Raw genomic sequence first — 21784 nt, 5'->3', positions numbered from 1 at the left:
ACGGGCCACCAGCAGCGCGCGGTTCGCCATATTGGATCCTCGAGGAAGTGACCTCACGATGCCCGACCCCCGCGATAGACGAGCGGCAAGGTGGGCTAGAGCGGACAGGCACGGTTTCCGGGCCGCTTCGAAACAGGCGCCCCCTTTGGCCCGGGTGCGTCATCGTTACCACTAGATTGTAGTCTTTGAGTGGTAGAATGAATGGATGCAGTGAGACTCCCTTGGAACTGCCTTGGCTCAACGCTGTGGGATCCTGAGACTTGTAGTTTTACAAGGAGGGCACCCACACTATAAAATTTAACCTCCAGGGCTCAATAGCATGGGACTCTGGGATTTTCATTTTAGTGAGGCACCAGCACTAATTGGCAGAGAAGTCTAATGACCTTGGAAAACTGCAGCTCCCTGGGATTCCATAGCATTGAGCCAAGGCAGTTAAAGTGGTGCCAAACTGCATTAAGTGTACAGTGTAGATAAGGCATGGGCAAACTTCGGCCTTCCTCCAGGTGTTTTGGACTTCAACTCCCACAATTCCTAACAGCCTACCAGCTGTTAGGAATTGTGGGAGTTGAAGTCCAAAACACCTGGAGGAAGGCCAAAGTTTGCCCATGCCCGGTGTAGATGCACTCTAAAGCATTTGGTGTTTTTTCACAATATTATTTCAGTTTAGTGAGGCACCAGCACTCTTTGGCAGAGAAGTCTAATGACCTTGGAAAACTGTATCTCCCAGGGATTCCATGGCATTGAGCCAAGGCAGTTAACGTAGTGCCAAACTGCATTAATTCTACAGTATAGATAAAGCATGGGCAGACTTCGGCCTTCCTCCAGGTGTTTTGGACTTCAACTCCCACAATTCCTAACAGCCGGTAGGCTGTTAGGAATTGTGGGAGTTGAAGTCCAAAACACCTGGAGGAAAGCCAAAGTCTGGTGTAGATGCACTCTAAAGCATTTTGTGTTTTTTCACAATATTATTTCAGGTTTTTTGCCTTTGTGTCTGAATTGATAGATAAAAGTGGGATATAAATATATTTTGCTTTTCTCTGAAGCTGAGAGAATGTGACTTGCCTAAGAATTACAGAATTGGAAGAGACCGCATAGGCCATCTAATTCAGCCCCTCCATGCAAGAAAAACACAATCAAAGCTCGTAACGATGGCTTCAAACTACAGGAAAGGAGATTCCACTTCATTAGGAAAATCTTCCTTACTAAGAGATGTTCAGCAGTGGAACTCTCTGCCTCGGAGTGTGGTGGAAGCTCCTTCCTTGGAAGCTTTTAAACAGGGTGGATGGTCACCTGTCAGGAGTGCTTTGACTGTGCATGGTCCATGTGGTCTTTTCCAACTCTATTATTCTATGATTCTATGAAAATATATAAAAATGTATTTTGTTCTTCATATGAATACAGTAAGAAATCGGGGAAAATCCAAAGTACGATTATTACTTTCACAAGTGAGTCAATATTTTGTATGGAAAAATAATTAAAAAAAATATCAACCACAATAAAATTAATAATAGTTAAATAATAATAAAACTTTATTTATACCCCACCACCACCTCCCATAGGGACTCAGGGCGGCTTACAAAATAGCACACAAAAATGCCATTTCCTTTGGGAGCTTGTTTAGACCAAATTAATGGCCTTTTAAGCTTCATGTGAGTAAGAGTTAACTTTTTGAGTATTAAAAATTATATTATGTAACAAAAATTGGAAAAAATGTTCCTGCTTTGAAAGTGTTATTTCCTATTTAAATGTGCGATACTTACTTTGAAAGTGATTATTATGCTCCAGAAACTTTATTTTTGTGCTGCCACAAACTAGGTTGAATTGGTTGAGACTCTATGAATATTAATTGAAAAACTATAGCAAAATGTGCTGCAGGATGTCTCACAAAAACACAGTTTTTGCAGTTTAATATACTTTCTTTCCATGTTTTTATAACAGAAGCAATTATGATGTTTAAGCCCAGGAACAAAAAATGTGGGTTGTTGTAGGTTTTTTCAGGCTATATGGCCATGTTCTAGAGCAGTGGTTCTCAACCTGTGGGTCCCCAGGTGTTTTGGCCTACAACTCCCAGAAATCCCAGCCAGTTTACCAGTTGGGAGTTGAAGGCTAAAACATCTGGGGACCCACAGGTTGAGAACCACTGTTCTAGAGGCATTTTCTCCTGACGTTTTGCCTGCATCTATGGTAAGCATCCTCAAAGAGGTAGTGCTCACTACCTCTGAGGATGCTTGCCATAGATGCAGGCGGAACATCAGGAGAAAATGCCTCTAGAACATGGCCATATAGCCTGAAAAAACCTACAACAACCCAGTGATTCCGGCCATGAAAGCCTTCGACAATACATTGAACAAAATTGTGGTACATAGTGTTATATTTAATGGGGGGGATGAGGATATTAGAGGTGCTTAGGTGGAGCATGGCCAAAAGAAAGGTTGGGAACCACTGCTCTAGGCTTTTTCAATTCAAGTACCAACTCATAGGCAAATACTGCTCTGTGACAATGACAGAGATTGATTACAAATCCTCTCCCTCTTTGCGTATGTAGTTTTAGAAAACAGCAACAGACCATCTCAAACCAAGAGATCAAGATATTTATTCCATGGTTTACATGAATTAATAGCCACTATAATTTTTTTTACATGAAGTAATACTGGAGTTAGAAAGAGTATTAAAATACTTTTCTTTATGAAGACAGGGTGGCCATGGCTCCTGTTGATTCGATTACACATATAGCACTTCCCCATTCCTCCCTATCAGCGGCTCTTTATCTATAGCTAGAGAAAAGGGTTTAAAATGGTAAAAAATAGTAACCCTTTTGAAATAGGCTCCTAGCTGAAAGCTTATACCACACTAAGAACAGTCAATCTTTACAGTGCTGTAGTTCTGTTTGTCCTTTTGGCTGCAAACGTACACAACTACCCCTCTACAGTATATGAGAGATATAGCTTCCTCGATGGATTGTCACCTTGTTGTGGTGAGGGGGCTTGCGTATTCCAATGAATCTCAACGCATAACCAGCAGAGTCATGCACTCCCAGGGGAGCTGCAGGGGAGGTTCCAGACCAAGCACAATCCAAAGACCTAATTGACGGATCAGGCAGAAGGTAACATGGTACATGTTACAACGGCTGTGAAGGCGGAAGAAGGCTGTAACAGATTGAGAAGCCATTGCCGCCGTGTTAACTACACCACTGGTTGGGACCCTCATTCTGTGAAGACTGTGTCTTGATCGGCTGTGCACTGACCTCCACACATTAAAATAAAACTCATACACAGGCATCTTCCAAAAACTTGGAAGGCCATCAGAGTTTTTGTCCAGAGGAGGGTGACTAAAATGATCAAGTGTCTGGAGAACAAGCCCTATGAGGAGCGGCTAAAGGAGCTGGGCATGTTTAGCCTGAAGAAGAGAAGAATGAGAAGATATATGATAGCTATGTATAAATATGTGAGAGGAAGCCACCGGGAGGAGGGAGCAAGCTTGTTTTCTGCGGCCCTGGAGACTAGGATGCGGAACAAAGGCTTCAAACTACAAGAAAGAAGATTCCATCTAAACATGAGGAAGAACTTCCTGACTGTGAGAGCCATTCAGCAGTGGAACTCTCTGCCCCAGAGTGTGGTGGAGGCTCCTTCTTTGGAAGCTTTTAAACAGAGGCTGGATGGCCATCTGTCAGGGGTGATTTGAATGCAATATTCCTGCTTCTTGGTAGGGGGTTGGACTGGATGGCCCATGAGGTCTCTTCCAACTCTATGATTCTATCATACTAGGAGAATGAGGGATCGCCTAAATAAGTAAGTGCTATCCTTCTTAACTGACTTTCCAACAGTGATTTCCATTGCAGTGTGTCAAGTATGCACCATAGGAAAGCCAGGGGCATGGCAAAACCTATTGCCTCCAAGGAAGTATCGCAGCCAATAACACCTTTTTCTTTTTATCATATCTTCACATCTCTTCTCTCTCTTATTTGTACAGTTATTTTTAATGGCATTGTGTGTACAAGTCATTTCTGACTTATGATGATCCTAAAGCAGTGGTTCCCTAACTTTTTTTTTGACCAGGGACCATTTGACCAGGGATCACTTTGACCTGGGACCACTCTCCAATATTAGTACCAAAAGGGTTATGAATCAGTTTTTGGTCAACTTTAGATTCGGTTTGGTTATTTGGGGTGCAGATTCAGAAAATTGCATCGGATAGACCACATCAGCTCTAGTTTCTGATATATAACATATGCCATTCAGTAGTCACCATCTGCTCACTCACAGAAAACCATATTTAATAATCTAGACCATATTTTAGGTCTCATGGCCCACAGGTTAGGGAACAACTGCTCTAAGGCAAAGCCATCATGGGGTTTTCTGGGGTTCAGAGTATGCAACTCACCCAAAGCCACCCAGTGACCAAATCTTGTCTCCAGAGTTATAGTTCAATGTTCAAATCACTACAGTAAGCTGATTTTCATTTATACATGCAGATAAATTCAATCAAAGAAGCCCTCAACTCAAGTTTACAAAAAGTAAGCATGACTGCTGATAACATGGTGACTTGGAGGTCTCTCATAGTCACTATCAGCTTTCTGGTTTTATCTCTTTCTATTTACCTTTATGAAATAAACTAACCCAGAACACTTTTATGAGCATTGTTATGAGTGTAACTCTAGGGTGTCTCTCTACAATCCAGGAAACAAGTAGAGAATTAAACTTGATAGTCACTGGGAAGGTTTCTTACCAAGGAAACAAAGCTTTGTACTAAAACGACCATACTGCTTCCCTAACTAATCATTTACCCAAGAAAGAAAGTGAGACAGACAGGGGAGTGTATAAAAAAAGCATCTTTATTGTGCTCTGGAAGCTCCAGTGTCAGTCAATATACAGAAGAAAAGGAGAAGGAAGAAATGAGACATTCCAGTCATCCTACCTCCAGAGTTTATTGCTCTCCTAACCCATGTGGAGAAGGGCCTGGTCAGGTTTCTGCAGGACAGAGACGAATTCATTTGGTGCCTCGTGGATCACAGTTTCCCTGAGATTCCCACAGTGCTGGGTGGGGAGGAAAAGCAGCCTTGGCCTCCCCATCTCAGCCTAAGGCTCTGTCCTCTCCTGAAGGCTGGTGGATTCTCCCAAAGAGGGACCATCAATCTGTGCCTATAGTACAAAAAAGGAAGCAAAGGACAGTGACCCCAAAGTGGTCTCACAGCCCCTAGGAATGTATAACCAGAGACTGGCAGAGGTTTTTTTGTGCACGACAACTTCCAGAAAATCCCAGGTAGCATTGCCAGAAATTGTTGTTTACCTTAAAACCATTTATTTATTTATTCACAACATTTATATGCTGCCCTTCACACCCCAAAGGTGACTCAGAGTGGCTTACAAGTAAAAAGTAAATACAATATATTATATTATTACCATAGCACAATATTAATATTATATATTACATTGTACTATAACATTATACTGTAATATTATTAGTAATATTACATATAATCTAAAATATATAATTATAATATCATTATTATATATAATAATATAATTATATAATATCATATTATTAGTATTATATTGTATTACATTATAATATTGTCAATATTATATGTATATACAATATATTATATTATATTATATTATATTATATTATATTATATTATATTATATTATATTATATTATAAGCACAGTGCAGGATTGCTATTGCAACCCAAAGGTAACTCTATCACAAACTGTTCTGGATCTGAAAATATGTGACTCATCCAAGGTCACCAATTGGGTTTCCATGACCAAGACTATCTACATTCCCAGGAAATGCAGTTTGAAACTGTATTATACAGCCATTGTGGACCAGGCATGGGCAAACTTCAGCCCTCCAGGTGTTTTGGACTTCAACTTCAATAGCACTGAGGTTGGCCCTTCACATTTGCAAGTTTAACTTTTGCAGATTTGATTAACATGGTCTTTCTAAATACTCCAGCATAACTGTATGATCAAGTCATGTCTGTGTGATTATGGGGCTTGTAGTCCCGAAAAGTAACTTTACTAATGGCCTACAAAGTACTTGGCCAATCTAGTTTTGCAGTTCCATGTACTAAGAATGTATTTGAGGATTGGCCCATGCTTACCACAAGCCCACTAAAGTCAATGGGATGCAAACTAAACCCCATTGACTTTGGGGACTTATACCAAGTATCACTAAGGCCCCATCCGTACTGCCATATAAAATCCAGATTATTAGCTTTGGATTGAATCATATGGCAGTGTAGACTCAGATAATCCAGTTCAAAGAAGATAATATGGGCTATCTGCTTTGATAATCTACATTATATGGCAGTGTAGAAGGGGCTTAAGTCTACACTGAATCCCTAATTCTAATGAGAAGTCATACAATACATTAACTCAGTTGAAGGGCCCCATGAGAAGCAGATCTGAACTTGGCTACGAATGTTACCAGCAGTGAATGAATAATCAACCAGGACAACTCCTGGGAGCAGCATGCAAACAGCAATACCACTCAATTCTCTTTCCTGGTTTAAAGACAGGAATTATGGGAAGTGAAATGCCAAAAATGGGGGAGGGAGGAAGCAAAGAGAAACCCAACAAACCTGGCTTCTATCCATCTCTTCGTGGCTTTGCTGTAGTCTCTCCATCTCACTCTGAATACTATTCAAGGAGGCTGGGAAATGAGAAAGAGAAGAGTTTCAGTCCGTGATGCCAGCGCTCACAGTGTTCCACCTCCAAATGTAGAAAGAAACACCAACAGAAAACAACTTACCCTGCAAAAGCTCTTCCAGAGAAAGAAGATAAAAAGAGAGACAAAAAGAGAATTAGTTACATTCAAACACAAAAGAGATACCCCTGTATATACTAGAGTATCGTAAATGTAAAGGTTTTCCCCTGACATTAAGTCCAGTTGTGTCCGACTCTGGGGGGTGGTGCTCATCTCCATTTCTAAGCCGAAGAGCCAGCATTGTCCGTAGGCACCTCCAAGGTCATGTGGCCAGCATGACTGCATGGAGCACCATTACCTTCCCGCCAGAGCAGTACCTATTGATCTACTCACATTTCGAACTGCTAGGTTGGCAGAAGCTCACACTGCTCCCTGGATTTGAACCGTCAACCTTTCGATCAGCAAGTTTAGCAGCTGAATGGTTTAACCCACTGTGCCACTGGGAGCTTATACTAAAGTATAAACCAACCCAAATATAAGCCGAGGCACCTAATATTACCACAAAAAACTGGGGAAATGTATTAACTCGCGTATAAGCCGAGGGTGGGAAATGCAGCAGCTACTCGTCAATTTCGGAATACAAATAGATACCAATAAAATTACATTAACTGAGGCATCCATAGGGTAAATGTTTTTGAATATTTACATAAAATTGTAATTTAAGATAAAACTGTCCAACTCTGATTAAACCATTATTCTAACCTTCTTCAATGTAAATGTGTTTATGTATCCTTCCAATAATAATGAGAGTAAAATAATAAATGTAATAATAATAATAATAATAATAATAATAATAATAATAATAATAGAGTAAAATAATAATTAACCTTGACTTGAGAATAAGACGAGGGAGGCTTTTTCAGCCTTAAAAAAGTGCTGAAAAACTCAGCTTATACTCGAGTATATACGGTAGTTCAAATTTCTAACCTCCAAGCTTTTTAATCAGTACTGAGAAAATTCCAACCCCAGAGCTGAATCCTGGCCCCTCTTCGCTTGCCCAAGTTGTGTATGGTTTCCCCCTTTTAGAAAGGCTGACGTGACTCTCTCAGGACTTAGTTACTGATAGGAGGCTGAAGCTCAAAGATGCATGTGCCTTTGGTCCAATCCTTTCACCACTGGGAGACCAGGGTGGAAATCCCCACTCAACCACAGAATCCTACCTTAAGAAAGTCACACACTCTTGGCTTCAAAGGCTATGGAACCCTCATATGAATAATAATAAAAACCCACGATAGGGTTGCCAGAATTTGGGAAGGACTCAAAGGAACACAACAGCATCTCAGCTTGAGGTTCCTTGCTTTAGTTGTAAAAGCCCAGATTCTTTTTTTGGATTTTTGAGGGGATAAGGCCTGGAGGGCAGCATGTATCCCATCCCTCCCCACAATCAAGCCCATGGTTCTCTGTCCACCTCTTTCCTCTTGCTCTCTTTCCAGTGCTCCTTGCAGCCTGGACTGATTTGTTGCTTCTTCATCCAGCCGCTCCCTCAGGGATACGATCTCAATTCGCAGTCGCTCGGCCTGATGCTCTGCAGCCCGGAGCTGAGAGGCAGACCCTTGTCTCAGCTTCTTCACCAAAGCTTGAAGCTCCTGGAGGAATGCGGGAAAAATAGTTTGTGATTTTGACTACTCTCACCACCACAGCGTCCACTTGTCTGTTCCTAGTCAAGCAAAAGGCACATTGAAATTACCTGGACATTGCTAGGTAAGCTCTCATTATCATCATCCATAACTGGGCAGGGATCCTGGGAAGAAGCACCACGCAGTCCTTCATTCTCCGCACTGAGACGTTGCACTTCATAGCTCAACCGCTTGTGGGATGCAGCCAGATCAGCCTAGAAGGCAGGTTAGAGGATGAGATAGTGCACACGGGAAGGCGGGACATAAGAAAACAAATATTTCAGCCTTTAATTGGGGTTAAACCCCTGTGCTGGCAGGACTGAAGACTGACAGGTCGCAGCTTCGAATCCGGGGAGAGGTGGATGAGCTCCCTCTATCAGCTCCAGCTCCTCATGTGGGGACATGAGAGAAGCCTCCCACAAGGATGATAAAAATATCAAATCATCCGGGCGTTCCTTGGGCAATGTCCTTGCAGACAGCCAATTCTCTCATACCAGAAGTGACTTGCAGTTTCTCAAGTCGCTCCTGACACGACAAAAAAAATGGTGATGATTTAAAACAGTGGTTCTCAACCTGGGGTCCCCAGATTTTTTGGCCTACAACTCCCAGAAATCCCAGCCAGTTTACCAGCTGTTAGGATTTCTGGGAATTGAAGGCCAAAAACATCTGGGGACCCCAGGTTGAGAACCATTGATTTAAAAGGATAATTTATACACATATTTATGTGTGGAAGCCTCTAAATCACTTTCCTCTAAGAGTAAGTTATCCCTGCTGATACTATACTTTTTATTAGGATGGATATTCACACACAAATTAGATTTCAATTTCCTGCTTCATCTGTTCCTGCTCTTCCAGGATCGTTTACTTGCTATCTGATTAATACTATTTTAAGACCATTTTACCAGTCATGGCTATACAATCTGTGGTTTTGCAGTTTTGTTAGGAATTCTCTGGAAAAGAATTCTAAATACATTACAAAACTACAAATCCCAGGATTCTATGAGAGGCGGTCATGAGAGTTAAAGCTGTATCAGAGTGCCATTAATGGTATACTGAGAAAATGACTCTATCTTTTGTTAGATTGGCCACCAACACTGCCATGCATAAAGTTAACTCACCATCTGCTCCTGAGTCTGGCGCTGTGTTTCGCTCACCAGGGTTTGGAGGCCTTGGAGGAGGCGCTCTGAGGTTTGGACCTGAGTTAAAAGAACTTGAACCTGCCCAGAAAGAGAGGGAGAGAATGAATAAGTCACAGAAGATGGAACACATATTTAAATAACAGTGAAAATAATGGAGTGCAGCCGTTTCCTACTGTTCAGGGTCACTATATCTAACATTTTTCCCCCCAAAAAATATTTTCATGGGGAAAAATAGGCAAAAGGTGACATCAGAGAAGTTGTTTTGGGCCCCCAACAGCAAAACACACTTTTTTTTTTGCTATGAAGGTGGAGATGGTTTACACTTGCACACTTTGGTTTGCTTTGTATGCTTCTATAACCCTTGAGAAACCCAGCTGCAACATGTAGCTAGTGATGGAGAATTTGACTACCAATTGACGAAACCCTGGATCAAATTAGTTAAAGGAACCAATTCCACCACAGGCAGTGAGCTTCACTGCTGTGTACCATTTGTTGAATTATTTATTTATTTATTTATTTATTATTTACAGCATTTATATTCCACCCTTCTCATCCCAAAGGGGACTCAGGGCGGATCACAGAACACATACCCAGCAAACATTCAATGCCGTTAAATAGACAAGACAGACAATAGATAGAGGCATATGTCGGCATTTTTCCCAACTTTGACATCCTGGAGGTTGTGCTCGATTCCAGCCACAGGGGGTGCTGTCGTCCCATCCTCTATGATGAAGAGCCCTTGATCACAGACTTCCTCCTTCTCTGATCACTGGCATTTGCTGGTTTTTCCTTTTTATGATTCCGTAAAATACCTCCCCGCTTAAGCGGTGCCTAATTTCTCTACTCACAGCTGTTTTTGAACTGCTTAGGTGGACAGTGAGCTGGGCTGAAGGTCGGGTGCTCACCCTAAGAGCCGAGCTTCAAACTGCCAATCTTACGATTGGTGTGATCTATTGCTGCTGGTGATTAATTAGCTGTGCCCAGCCTACTACCAACATAAGCCTGGAACTACACTCAGTCTTAGCACAAAGCATAGACCAAGACCAGAGGGATCCAATTTCAAATGCCTACATGTGTTTCAAAGAAATAGACATGTTAGTATTGGTATGCAATGGCATGTTTTGACACATATGAGAGTAGTGAAAGAAGCTGCAGTATGAGATTTCATAGATCCAGTTTACTTCAGGGGCAGATGTAGATTATTCATTGCTATAAAACTCCCTAGGTAGCCTTGTTTCAGTCACTTTTTCTCAGCCCAAAAAAATCGCAGTAGGTGACCCTCCAGATCTTGCTCAACTTAATCTCCTACTAGGAGTTATAACTTACTCTTTTGGCTAGAGCCAACGAGGTGAGGTAGATAGCTTTTTATTATTACCCTACTATCACCATCTGCTTGAAGTGACTGGACTGACCTTGAAGGAGCTAGGGGTGGTGACGGCCGACAGGGAGCTCTGGCGTGGGCTGGTCCATGAGGTCACGAAGAGTCGGAGATGACTGAACGAATGGACAACAACATCACCATCTGGCATGGGGCACAAAAAGATTGCAAACATACCTGCTTGCTACATTCATCATTGCTACGTCTCAGTGCCTCCTCCAGGCTGGCCTTTTCCTGCTCTGCTGCTTCCAGAGCCTCATGTTGTTGCTGGACCTGAGAGAAGAGTCAAGGACAGCAAGGAACAAGAAGTTGGAGTTGAGAAAAGTTACTTTTTTATCTACAATTCCAACGCAGTCATAAATATCAGGGAGAAAGAAGTTTAGTGTCCACTACCCTGTTGTTGTTGTTGTAAATTCATTCAGTCGCTTCCGACCTCATGGACCAGCCCACGTCAGAGCTCCCTGTCAGCCGTGGCCACCCCCAGTTCCTTCAAGGTCAAGCCAGTCTCTTCAAGGATAACATCCATCCATCTTGGTCTTGGTCTTCCTTTTTCCATTCTCCCCAGCATAATTATCTTCTCCAAGCTTTCCTGTCTTCTCATTATGGGGCCAAAGTACTTCATCTTTGCCTCTATTATGCTTTCCTCCAGTGAGCAGCTGAGCTTTATTTCCTGGAGTATGGACTAGTTTGATCTTCTTGTGGTCCAAGGCACTCTCAGAATTTTCCTCCAACACCACAGTTCAAAAGCATCTATCTTCCTTCCATTTTTACCTGAAATTTACCTCGAATGTTTCTAATTTTTTGGATGAGGTTTCCTGTCCTTCCTATTCTTTTGCCTTCTTCTACTTCCATGCACTGCTTGTTTAAAAATCCAACTATCCGACACCCGCTTTTAATTTATCTTCTACTTCAGAATACCCCAAAGGAGACTACTCCCTTGCACCCCCACCAACTACAGAGTCCCAAAAACAGGAAGAATTTCCCAGCTACCAAGGCGACTGACCATGCCAGCTGGGAGATTCTGAGAGTTGTCCAAAATTGTGCTTCAAAAATGTTGTATGTTTCATACTGCAGTTTCTCTGTGTTGAACCGTATTATTTAAGTCTACTCTGCCATATAATTCAGTTTAATGCAGTTACACAACATTATGAAACTGCATTATATAGTGTAGATGGGACCAAAGAATTTGCCAAATCCCCAAGTGATTTTATGATAAGCTTCCAAGGAGAATACTATTAAGTTGCCCTGGAAAACCAGTAAATTACAGCTGGAACTGGAAGAGTATGCTGGAGGAAAGTTCTGAGAGTGCCTTGGACAGCAGGAAGATCCAACCAGTCCATACTTCAAGAAATAAAGCCTGACTGCTCATTGGAGGGAAGGATAGTAGAGGCCAAGATAAAGTATTTTGGCCACATCATGAGAAGAAAGGAAAGCTTAGAGAAGACAATTATGCTGGGGAAAATGGAAGGAAAAAGGAAGAGGGGCCGACCAAGGGCAAGATATGGTATCCTTGAAGTGACTGGATTGACCTTGAAGGAGCTGGGGGTGGTGACGGCTGACAGGGAGCTCTGGTGTAGACTGGCCCATGAAGTCACAAAGAGTTGGAAATGACTGAACGAATGAACAAATGATCTTATTCATAGTTTTAGGTAACTGAAGTCCAGCCAGGAAAACGTACATTTTTAAACCAAATATTTCCACAGGACTGTGCTATTAGATCTGCTAAGAGGCATTTAAAGCTGATACGAATGCATTCAATGTTTATAACTCTCCTTAGTGCTGTGACTAAATCTGCCTTTTAAAAACTGTACATTGTTTATGCTAAAAACTCCTTTTACAAGTAACGGAATGTAAAAGGCAAAAGATTTATATGATCTGAAGCGAAACCAGAGTATTCAAAGTAATGGAATAACACTAATTATAGACTTTTCCGATGTATGAAGAACAACAACTGAAGAAGGCAAATTGACAGAGAAAAACAGAAGATAAATACTCTATCGAATAATATTTTGGAGGACAATGGGAAGTCGTATTTTTTCCCTTTTATTGGTTCACTTTTTAGTTTTTTGGGTTTTTTTTGGGGGGGGGGGCGTTCCTTTCTCTCCCACTCTTCCTACTCATTCGTGTTCTTTTCCTTTCTCTCACTATACCACTATAATGTGTTCCTTCACTTTCGCTGTAAACCTTACTTTAACACAATAAAAAACTATTTGGAAAAAAAGATACAAGTAACGGAATGATACAGCTACAGTTGGGAAACTATCTCTGATAGATACATACTTCTTCTGAGCTGTGATAGATTATAGCATGTGTCCAAAAGAGGAAACTTAGTCTGAAAAGATCCAGACTTACCAAGTGAATTGCCCAGAAAGCATATTCTCAGGCATACAGCCCAATTAGCTGCAATTCCCATCTATCTACACTATTCAACACACTCTACCCTGCATACATGTTTATGAACATACCTGTTCATGCAGCTGTGTCCATTCTGCCGCAGGCACCAGCTGATACCCGGCGGGCGGCAGGTAGATGGTCTCTGGCACCAGGGTCCCAGTGGAAGAAGCAATGGATACAGTCTCAGGGCTAGGGGCAAACCGGCGTCGGATTGGAGGCCCCGGACTCGGTGCCAAGGAAGGAATGGAGGCAATGGATACACTGTCAAGGCCTCGTGCAAATTTATCAGCCACCCCTCCTTCTCCCAAGGTAATGTGGTCATCTGCAGTTGCATCAGAGGGCACAACGTCAGCATCAGCCAGCAGGGATTCGGCGGAGCTACCTAAGGAACGCTGAAGAAAGGAAAAGGGATGAGTAAGGAGACCCCACAGAGCAAAGTATCATAAAAGCATGAAATCCTGTCTGATCATGGAAACTAAGCATATCTAGTTAGTATATGGATGACAAATGAACACAAGGAGTTATAGCTGGCTTTAACCTATAAAGCCTTAAACGGTTCCAGCCCAGTTTACATATCCAAACGTATCTCACTTTATGAACCAACTTCTGGGGAGGCCTTGCTCTTGGTCCCACCTCCCTTGTAGGTGCGGTTGGTGGGGATGAGGGACAGGGCCTTCTTAGTGGTGGCTCCTCGGTTGTGGAACTTCCTCCCCAGCAACATCAGATCAGCCCCCTCCCTTCTGACCTTCAGGAAAAAACTGTAAACATGGACGTGGGACAACCTATCAGTGCACATATAAATGTGGAATTGTGTAATTGTAACTGGAACATCCTGGACTATGATATTGGATTATGCGATTTTAATGTTGATATGTTTTTCGTGGTTTTTATAATGTATATGTTTTATTTGCTGGATATGTGTTGTATGGCATCAACTTGTTCTTTTCTGTGCGCCACTCTGAGTCCCCTTTGGGGTGAAAAGGGCAGGATATAAATATGGCAAATAAAAAAATAAATATTTCAGAGGAAAGAACTGGGAAAACTTATTTCCATGATCAGATAGGACTAGGACTCGGAGCAATAAGTTCAAATTACAGGAAAGAAGATTCCGCCTCAAAATTAGGAAATACTTTCTGACTGTACAAATATTCAATTTGTTTCATAAAGATCAAGTAGACAGAACATATTGTAAAGAACAAAAATAACTTTCTGGCCTTGCATTGCACATTTTAGTGCAAATATTAAGACACAAATAGTGTTCAATTCAGCAAGTATTGCTGTTCAACAGTGGAACTCTCTGCCTCAGAGTGTGGTGGAGGCTCCTTCCTTGTTGTTTATGTTCCCGAATTCTAAAAAAAATAGCTACTGCAGAGAAAAATCTCAATATTGAATGGGAGTGTGCTATCTGGGTTGCAGGGGCAGGAATTACTAGGAGTTAAAGGAAAGACTTGATATCTTGGCCATGTAATTTTGAGTTGGCTAACATCAAGCCTCTAATTTGCACCTCATGCCTCCTTTACTCCAATATCTCATTTGAGGTTTGGCGCAATCCAGCAAAAGCTAGCTTGTCCCGCCTTTGCTCAAACATCATTCACAAGCCAAGTTATTCAACTCAGGGTGCACCTAAACTGTAAAATTAATGCATGTTGATACCACTTTAACTGCCATGGCTCAATGCTATGAGACTGCGGGAGTTTTAGTTTGGTGAGGCACCAGCATCTTTGGCAAAGAAGGCTAAAGACCCTGCAAAAGTAAAAACCCTATAATTTCACAGCACTGAGCCACAACATTTAAAGTGGTGTCAAGCTGCATTAATTCTAGTGTAATTGCATCCTTTGTCTCTTTTGCTAATTTGCAATGCCAGCCACGTACTGGCACAGAAAAACAACTACTGCATCCAGGTACAGGCTTGCGGCACTAGATTTCTCCTGGCACAACCTTTTCTTTCTTTACAAAAGCCTCAGACGTTTACAGGAGATTACTTCTCTTTTTTCCTGTTCCAAACTGCTTCAAACCACCCCTTCATCTTATTCCCTCAGCCCCTTTTCTTGCTTTTCCACTTCTCTGCATTGTACCTGCTCGCTCTGCAACTCCTGAACCAGGCCTTCGGCATGAGCTAACTTTGCCTTCAGCTCTGCAATTTCCTGCTCCATCGGAAGCACAATGGCCCGGAGCCGCTGAGTGTCCTCTTGGGCCTGCGGTGAGGAAGGAAATGCCAGAATCTGTATGCAAACCTGAACTCGGCACCTCCCAAAGCCTCCTGTTTGTCCACCCCAGTTTACCTTCTCCATCTGTTTCTCCAAGGAATCCAAGGGGTTGGACCGCGGCAACAGGCGGCTCCAGGCATTTTCTCGGCTGCTCCGCTCCAAAGCGGAAAGGCGAGCCTCGTAGCTGGAGATGGTGTCTGTTGAGGAAGTCAAGACTTGAGGAAACAAATAGAGTAGACTCCCAGTTAAGCAGCACCCATGGGGATTAGGAGATGCTTAGTAGTTTGTGACTGCTTTTCAAAATAGGCCTAATACTATACGCCAAAGATTACCATACTACGTACCCTGTATTGACTTGATATTAATATTGAAATACGGGTAATTAAAAGCAAACCAAAACAAATAAGCCTAATACTATACCCCAAATTATATCGCACAACACACTCTATATTGACTTGATATTAATATTGAAATATGAGTAATTAAAAGTAAACCAAAAGTAATAGGTCTAATAAGGTTAAGGTTAAGGTTAAGGTTTTCCCCTGACATTAAATCCAGTCGTGCCTGACTCTGGGGTGTGGTGCTCATCTCCATTTCTAAACCGAAGAGCCGGCGTTGTCCATAGACACCTCCAAGGTCATGTGGCCAGCAGAAGCTGGGGCTGACAGCAGAAACTCATGCTGCTCTCCGGATTCGAACCTGCGACCTTTTGGTCAACAAGCTTAGCAGCCCAGTGGTTTAACCCACTGCGCCACCAGGTCTAATGCTACACCCCAAATTATACCACACCACACACTCTGCATTGACTTGATATTAATATTGAAATACGAGTAATTAAAAGCAAACCAAAACAAACAGGCCTACCCCAAAGTATACCATACCACTCATTCTGTATTGACTTGATATTAATATTGAAATATGGGTAATTAAAAGCACACCAAAACAAATAGGCCTAATACTATACCCCAAATTATTCCACACCCCACACTCTGTATTGACTTGATATTAATATTGAAATAGGGTAATTAAAAGCAAACCAAAACAAATACAGACATTAAACTTAATTCAACATAACACAGTTTACTGTATTAAAAACTGTTTTATTGTAATTTTTTATTTAGAGTATTATTTCTTCATATTTTTTTTGCTGGTTGCTTGAGAGTTCCAATTACTGAGAATGTGCTGTACAAGAGACCAAAATCCTGGTTCTAACCCTCAATTTAAGAAGGTTTCACCGCTGTTTCCACTTAGGCAAATCTACACCAGGCATCCTCAAACGACAGTCCTCCAGCTGTTTGGGCCCCCAATTCCCAAAAGTCTTCTCCAGTTTGTTCAATGGTCAGGAATTATGGGAGTTGGAGGCCCAAACTGGACATCACTTTAGCAGCCACATCTCAATGCTATGGATTCCTAGGGTTTGTAGTTTGGGGCGGCAAGAGTACTCTTTTGCAGAGAAGAGTCTTGTCAAGCAACAACGCCCACGAATCCACAGCACTGAGTCATGGCAGTTAAAGCCGGGTCAAAGTGAATTAATTCGACAGTGCAGATGCAACCCCATGAGAGCCAAGGTGGCTTTACCTTTCAAGATGGCCTGAAGGGAGGCCACTTCCTCTTGCCATTGGCGGCGGACAACCTCCACTGCTTCCTGCTTGGTGCCTTCGCTCACGGTGGCTACAGTCCGAACTGTCTCTACCTCCGTCAAAGCAGCTGCTAGCTGTGCCTGCAGGCTTTGGATGGTGTCTTCAGGGTCTGCACTCGAGGGCAGTTGGACACCCACATCCAGCACCTTTTCAGGGTCTGGGAATGGGGTGGGAAAAGACAAGAAATCGGAATGGATCAGGATTTGAACTCAGGACCCACTCAACTCTGCCTTCTCATTGTTTTAACCCTGCAAACTTCTGGTCCCCAAGACTAAGCCCCAAGGAATGAGAATGAGGCAGGATCCGAATCCAGGACCCATTTGTGTTTCCCTTTGCATTCATCCCAACCCCTAAACCTAAATACTTCTAACCCTATACATCCCTCATCCCCAGCCCCTAAGTCTATAAATTCCTCATCCCAACCCAAACCTAAAGACGTTAACCCTATAAACCAAAAGACTTTTAACCTATAAATCCCTCATCCTCAACCCCTAAACCTAAAGACTTTCAACCTTACAGTATAAATCCCCATCTCCCAAACCTAAAGACTTTCAACCCTATAAACCCCTCATCCCAATCCCTAAACCTATTTATTATTTACCAGCTGTACCCACCATGCGTTGCTGTGGTCAACCTTCCCTCCCTCTTTCTCTCTTCCTTTGCTCCCTCTTTCCTTCCTTCCCTCCCTTTTCTTCTTTCCTTTTCTCCTTCATTCCTTCTCTATCTCTTTCCTGCCCCCCTTATTGTTTTACATCCTTTTTCTCTCCTTTCTTCCTTCTCTACCTCCTTCCTTCCTTCCTTCCTTCCTTCCTTCGCTTTTTGCTTCCATCCTTCCTTCTCTGTGCTGGCACGGCAGTGTCAAGAGATTTGAATTTCTTTTTCTTGCACTGCTAGTTTGTATGAATTTATTTAAGCCACACATTTTGCAATCAGGTAGCTTCCCCAGGTTGCAGCCACAGGGCCAGCAACCTGGCAGTCATTGTTAGAGTCTTTAGACCCGCCCTTTTCCCAGGGTTTTGGAGGCAAAGGAGGACTTTTGTTCAGTCTCACTGTTTGAAGCCTAACAGCAGGACGCATGGGATTCTCTTTCCCATCTACACAAAGGCCTCACTTCTCACAGCTTTTGCTGGGGGAATACAGCCAGCTATGTTGGGAGAGCAAAGGAATAGTTCCACGGCTTTTGCTGGGGGAATACAGCCAGCCTTTGCTGGGAAAACAGGACAGTTCCTACAGCCTTTGTGGAGTAATCTAAAGGACACCTTTCAGTTTGGCAGATCTACAGAAATCTTGTCTAGTAAGGGACCACTAGGGATATCCATAAAGTAGCTTGGAGCCGGGAGTAGGGGCCTCACGCCAGCAAGGTAAAGAAAGATTGCCCAGGGAGGGGGTCAGAAGATTTCCCTAAGGAAGAAAGGAATAGTTTACCACCAGTTGCCTGCCTTTGATAGCAGATTGAGGAAGCTACCGGTTTTCCGAGGTTATAAAGCATTTAATTCATTTGTTTGAATATTTAAGCCCAAATAAAGAACTTTGTTAGATTTTGAGCCTCAATAGAACTTTGTGTTGGGAAATCTAAGGGGCCCTTCAGCTGAGGCACCCCGGCATCCCGTTGGGCATACAGAAGTCACGTCCTGTAAACAAACATTATTTCAGGCCCAGCGTGCAACAGCACATTCTCTCTTTCCTTCTTTCCTTCCCTCCTGCTCTTTTGCTTCCACGCTTCCTTCTCTCTTTCCCTCCCTCCTTTTCTTTCTTTCTTTCTTTCTTTCTTTCTTTCTTTCTCTTTCTTTCTTTCTCCCTTTCCTTCACCCCCTCTTCCTTTCCTTTTTTTCTGTATTGTCATTTAGCTTTTTGTCATTTAGCTTTTTGGGGTTTTTAAGTCCTTTCCACTGGGGGAAATTAATTAAAACATACATTATTAAAACAGCAATTAAGAATAACAGAAAGATTTAGGATCAGTCAGTAGCGGGGGAGGGGGGGAGACGAACAGGGATAGGTAATCTAAAATGAGAAAAAAAGAGATCAAAAAAGCACAAGAAAACCTAGAGAGAAAAATGATGAATCTGGACCTAAAAAATGAAAAATTGGAAGACAGGAAAATATAGAAGCAAGAGAGATGGAACACCAATTAAGATTGAGAAACATCCAGGAGGAATATGAAGAAAATATAAGAGAGAAGGTAACAGAAATTCTATCTGAATTTTTAAAACCTTTGCATTAGCATAATTTCCGTCTTCATCCCACTTAATTCTTCTTTTATTTCTTTCCTGAAGTCACACGTTTCTTCCTGTGCGATTTTAATTTTGTTTATGTTCATCGTGGCATCAAATTGTGCCAGTGAGTCCCCTCCGAGCTCAGAAAGGCGGCACAGAAATGCAGTAAAGAAATACAATAAATAATAATAAAATAAATTTGATTTCGTTGGGGAGGGGAGGGAAATGCCATAGCCGAGGAGCCACCACTGAGAAGGCCCTGTCTCCATCCCCACCAGTCACACCTCGGAAGGAGGTTAATTGTTTCTTAATTTTGTTTATGTTCATTGTGGCATCGAATCATGCCAGAGTAAGCCGCCTTGCGTCGCCTTCAAGCTCAGAAAGGCAGCATAGAAATGCAGTAAATAAAATAAAATAAAATTGATTTCATTGGGGAGGGAATTCCATAGCCGAGGAGCCACCACCGAGAAGGCCCTGTCTCTCGTCCCCACCAAGAGCAGGACCTCCCTGGAGTATCTTAATTGAAAGTCTTCGTAAACCTAACGACTTCCAATCCGATTGTATAAATCCCCAGCTCCCTATAATCCCTATAAATCCCTCATCCCCAACACAATCCTAACCCTATACACCAAAAGACCTTTAACCTATATATCCCTATTCCCAGTCCCTAAACCTAAAGACTTTTAACTCGTTTGATGCCCCTTTAACTGATGGGATCATGGGAGTTGTAGTTTTACAAGCTCTTCAGCCTCCTTTTGCCAAAGAGCGCTGCTGCCTCCCCAAACTACAACTCCCATGATGCAACAGCACTGCTAAAGTAGTGTCCAAGTGCATAGAGATGCACCCCTACACCCTAACCCTAACTGTGACCTCTGCCCTCTCTCCAGCTGGCGTGACGTCAGCAAAGCCCTAGAACCCCCCCGCTCAGAGCCCGAGTGGGCGTGGCTTCCCGGCTTCCCGCCCACCTCACCGCGGAGAGGGGAGGGGGCTTTCCCTCGCGTACCTTCCATCCCGCCGAGGCTTTTCTGTTCCTATCTCTGTTACGACTCTTCCCGGAGGCCGAGCGGAGCCGGAATTGCCCGAACGGAACCGGAAATAGCCGAGCGGTAAACGGGAATGGCCGAAAGCTCCTGTAGACGGACGGAAATGACCGACCGAAGCCGAAGAACATGAGGTTGCCGAGAATGGCCGAAAAGATAAGGTGATCGCGCCCGTATAGGGGCGGAAATGGCCGAAGAGTGTGCGGTTCCTTTTCCGCCAGCGACCCGAAGATTCCCGAGAGATTCCGAAGACAGCCCAAGAGTGGGGATCATAGAATCACAGATTTGGAAGAGACCTCATGGGCCATCCAGTCCAATCCTCTGCCAAGAAGCAGGAAAATTGCATTCAAAGCACCCCCGACAGATGGCCATCCAGCCACTGTTTAAAAGCTTCCAAAGAAGGAGTCTCCACCATACTCCGGAGCAGAGAGTTCCACTGCTGAACAGATGAAGATTTATGATTTCTCAACATGTCTTTGATATTGGGTTCAAGGAAAGTAAAAAATGGAGGCAGATCAGAAGATAGGGATGTCTCAAGTGAAATCGCACTCTGTCCATGCACAGAGACACTCTTGCCTTTATTTTTTAGTATTTAAAATGTTTCTGGGGGTTGCATCTACACTGTAGAATTAATGCAGTTTGATACCAGCTCAGTGGTATCGAATTATGGGGGTTGTAGTTTGTGAGGCACCAGTAGAGAAGGTGAAAGACTTTGCAAAACTGCATCTCCCAAGGATTCCAAGGCATTGAGACACAGCAGTTGAACTGGTATCAAACTGTGTTAATTCTACAATGTAGATCAGGCGTGGGCACAGTTCCTCATGTTGTGGTGACCACCAACCATAACATTATTTTCGTTGCTATGTTCAAACTAATTTTGCTACTGTTATGAATTGTAATATGTGCAGGATGTATTTTCATTCGCTGGACTAAATTTGGCATAAATACCCGATATACCCAAATTTGAATACTGGAAGGTTGCGGGGAGGGGGGGTCAGAGGTGTCACTAAAGACCATCAGAAAACACTATTTCTCTTGGTCACGAGGGTTCTTATATATTGTCAGGGACATATTGCTGGGAGTTTCCTTATTCTAGGAAGGCACACTGGAACAACCACGTTTTCAGGCTCCTCCTAAAGACTGGCAGAGTTGGGGCATGTCTGATGTCCCTGGGGAGTGAGTTCCAGAGTCAAGGGGCCACCACCGAGAAGGCCCTGTCCCTCGTCCCCACCAATCTCGCTTGCGATGGAGGTGGGAGCGCGAGCAGGGCCTCTCCAGATGATCGAACAGATCGTGTGGGTTCGTACACAGTGATATGGTCACGCAGGTAGGCAGGTCCCAAACCGTTTAGGGCTTTGTAGGTAAGCACCTTCACCTTGAATTGGGACCGGAAAATGAATGGCAGCCAATGGAGCTCCTTAAACAGGAGGGTTGGCCGCTCCCTGTAA

At 43.0% G+C, this 21784-nt stretch overlaps 2 protein-coding genes across 2 annotated transcripts in view; both read right to left on the bottom strand.

The window, feature by feature from the left end:
- Positions 1-85, bottom strand: part of TUFM (Tu translation elongation factor, mitochondrial) — an 11290-nt gene extending 11205 nt beyond the window's left edge. The window contains exon 1 of the mRNA XM_060780533.2: positions 1-85. This exon is cut by the window's left edge and continues 22 nt beyond it. Coding sequence (XP_060636516.2) covers positions 1-30 — 30 coding nt within the window. The 5' untranslated portion in view covers positions 31-85.
- A 4728-nt stretch (positions 86-4813) lies between these two features.
- RABEP2 (rabaptin, RAB GTPase binding effector protein 2) lies at positions 4814-20505 on the bottom strand. The gene is made up of 12 exons (XM_060780531.2): positions 20300-20505; positions 17022-17240; positions 15519-15640; positions 15312-15431; positions 13308-13628; positions 11020-11115; positions 9444-9542; positions 8397-8540; positions 8118-8295; positions 6755-6766; positions 6585-6655; positions 4814-5138 (listed from the first exon to the last, which is right to left on the bottom strand). Exons 1-12 carry the CDS (start codon positions 20304-20306, stop codon positions 5076-5078), a joined length of 1452 nt encoding a protein of 483 aa, XP_060636514.2. The 5' UTR covers positions 20307-20505; the 3' UTR covers positions 4814-5075.
- Between the last annotated feature and the right edge of the window lie 1279 nt (positions 20506-21784).

Source organism: Anolis sagrei, chromosome 6 (genome assembly GCF_037176765.1).
Source record: "Anolis sagrei isolate rAnoSag1 chromosome 6, rAnoSag1.mat, whole genome shotgun sequence".
Lineage (NCBI taxonomy): Eukaryota > Metazoa > Chordata > Lepidosauria > Squamata > Dactyloidae > Anolis > Anolis sagrei.
This window is presented reverse-complemented; position numbering and strand designations above follow the sequence as displayed.

Excerpts from the sequence above, each read along its gene's own strand:
- RABEP2 (XM_060780531.2), bottom strand. Across the intron at positions 13,629-15,311 it reads AGGAGTTGCAGAGCGAGCAG|CGTTCCTTAGGTAGCTCCGC; the intron begins GTACAATGCAGA and ends TCCTTTCTTCAG. Across the intron at positions 8,296-8,396 it reads GCTTACCTAGCAATGTCCAG|GAGCTTCAAGCTTTGGTGAA; the intron begins GTAATTTCAATG and ends GCATTCCTCCAG.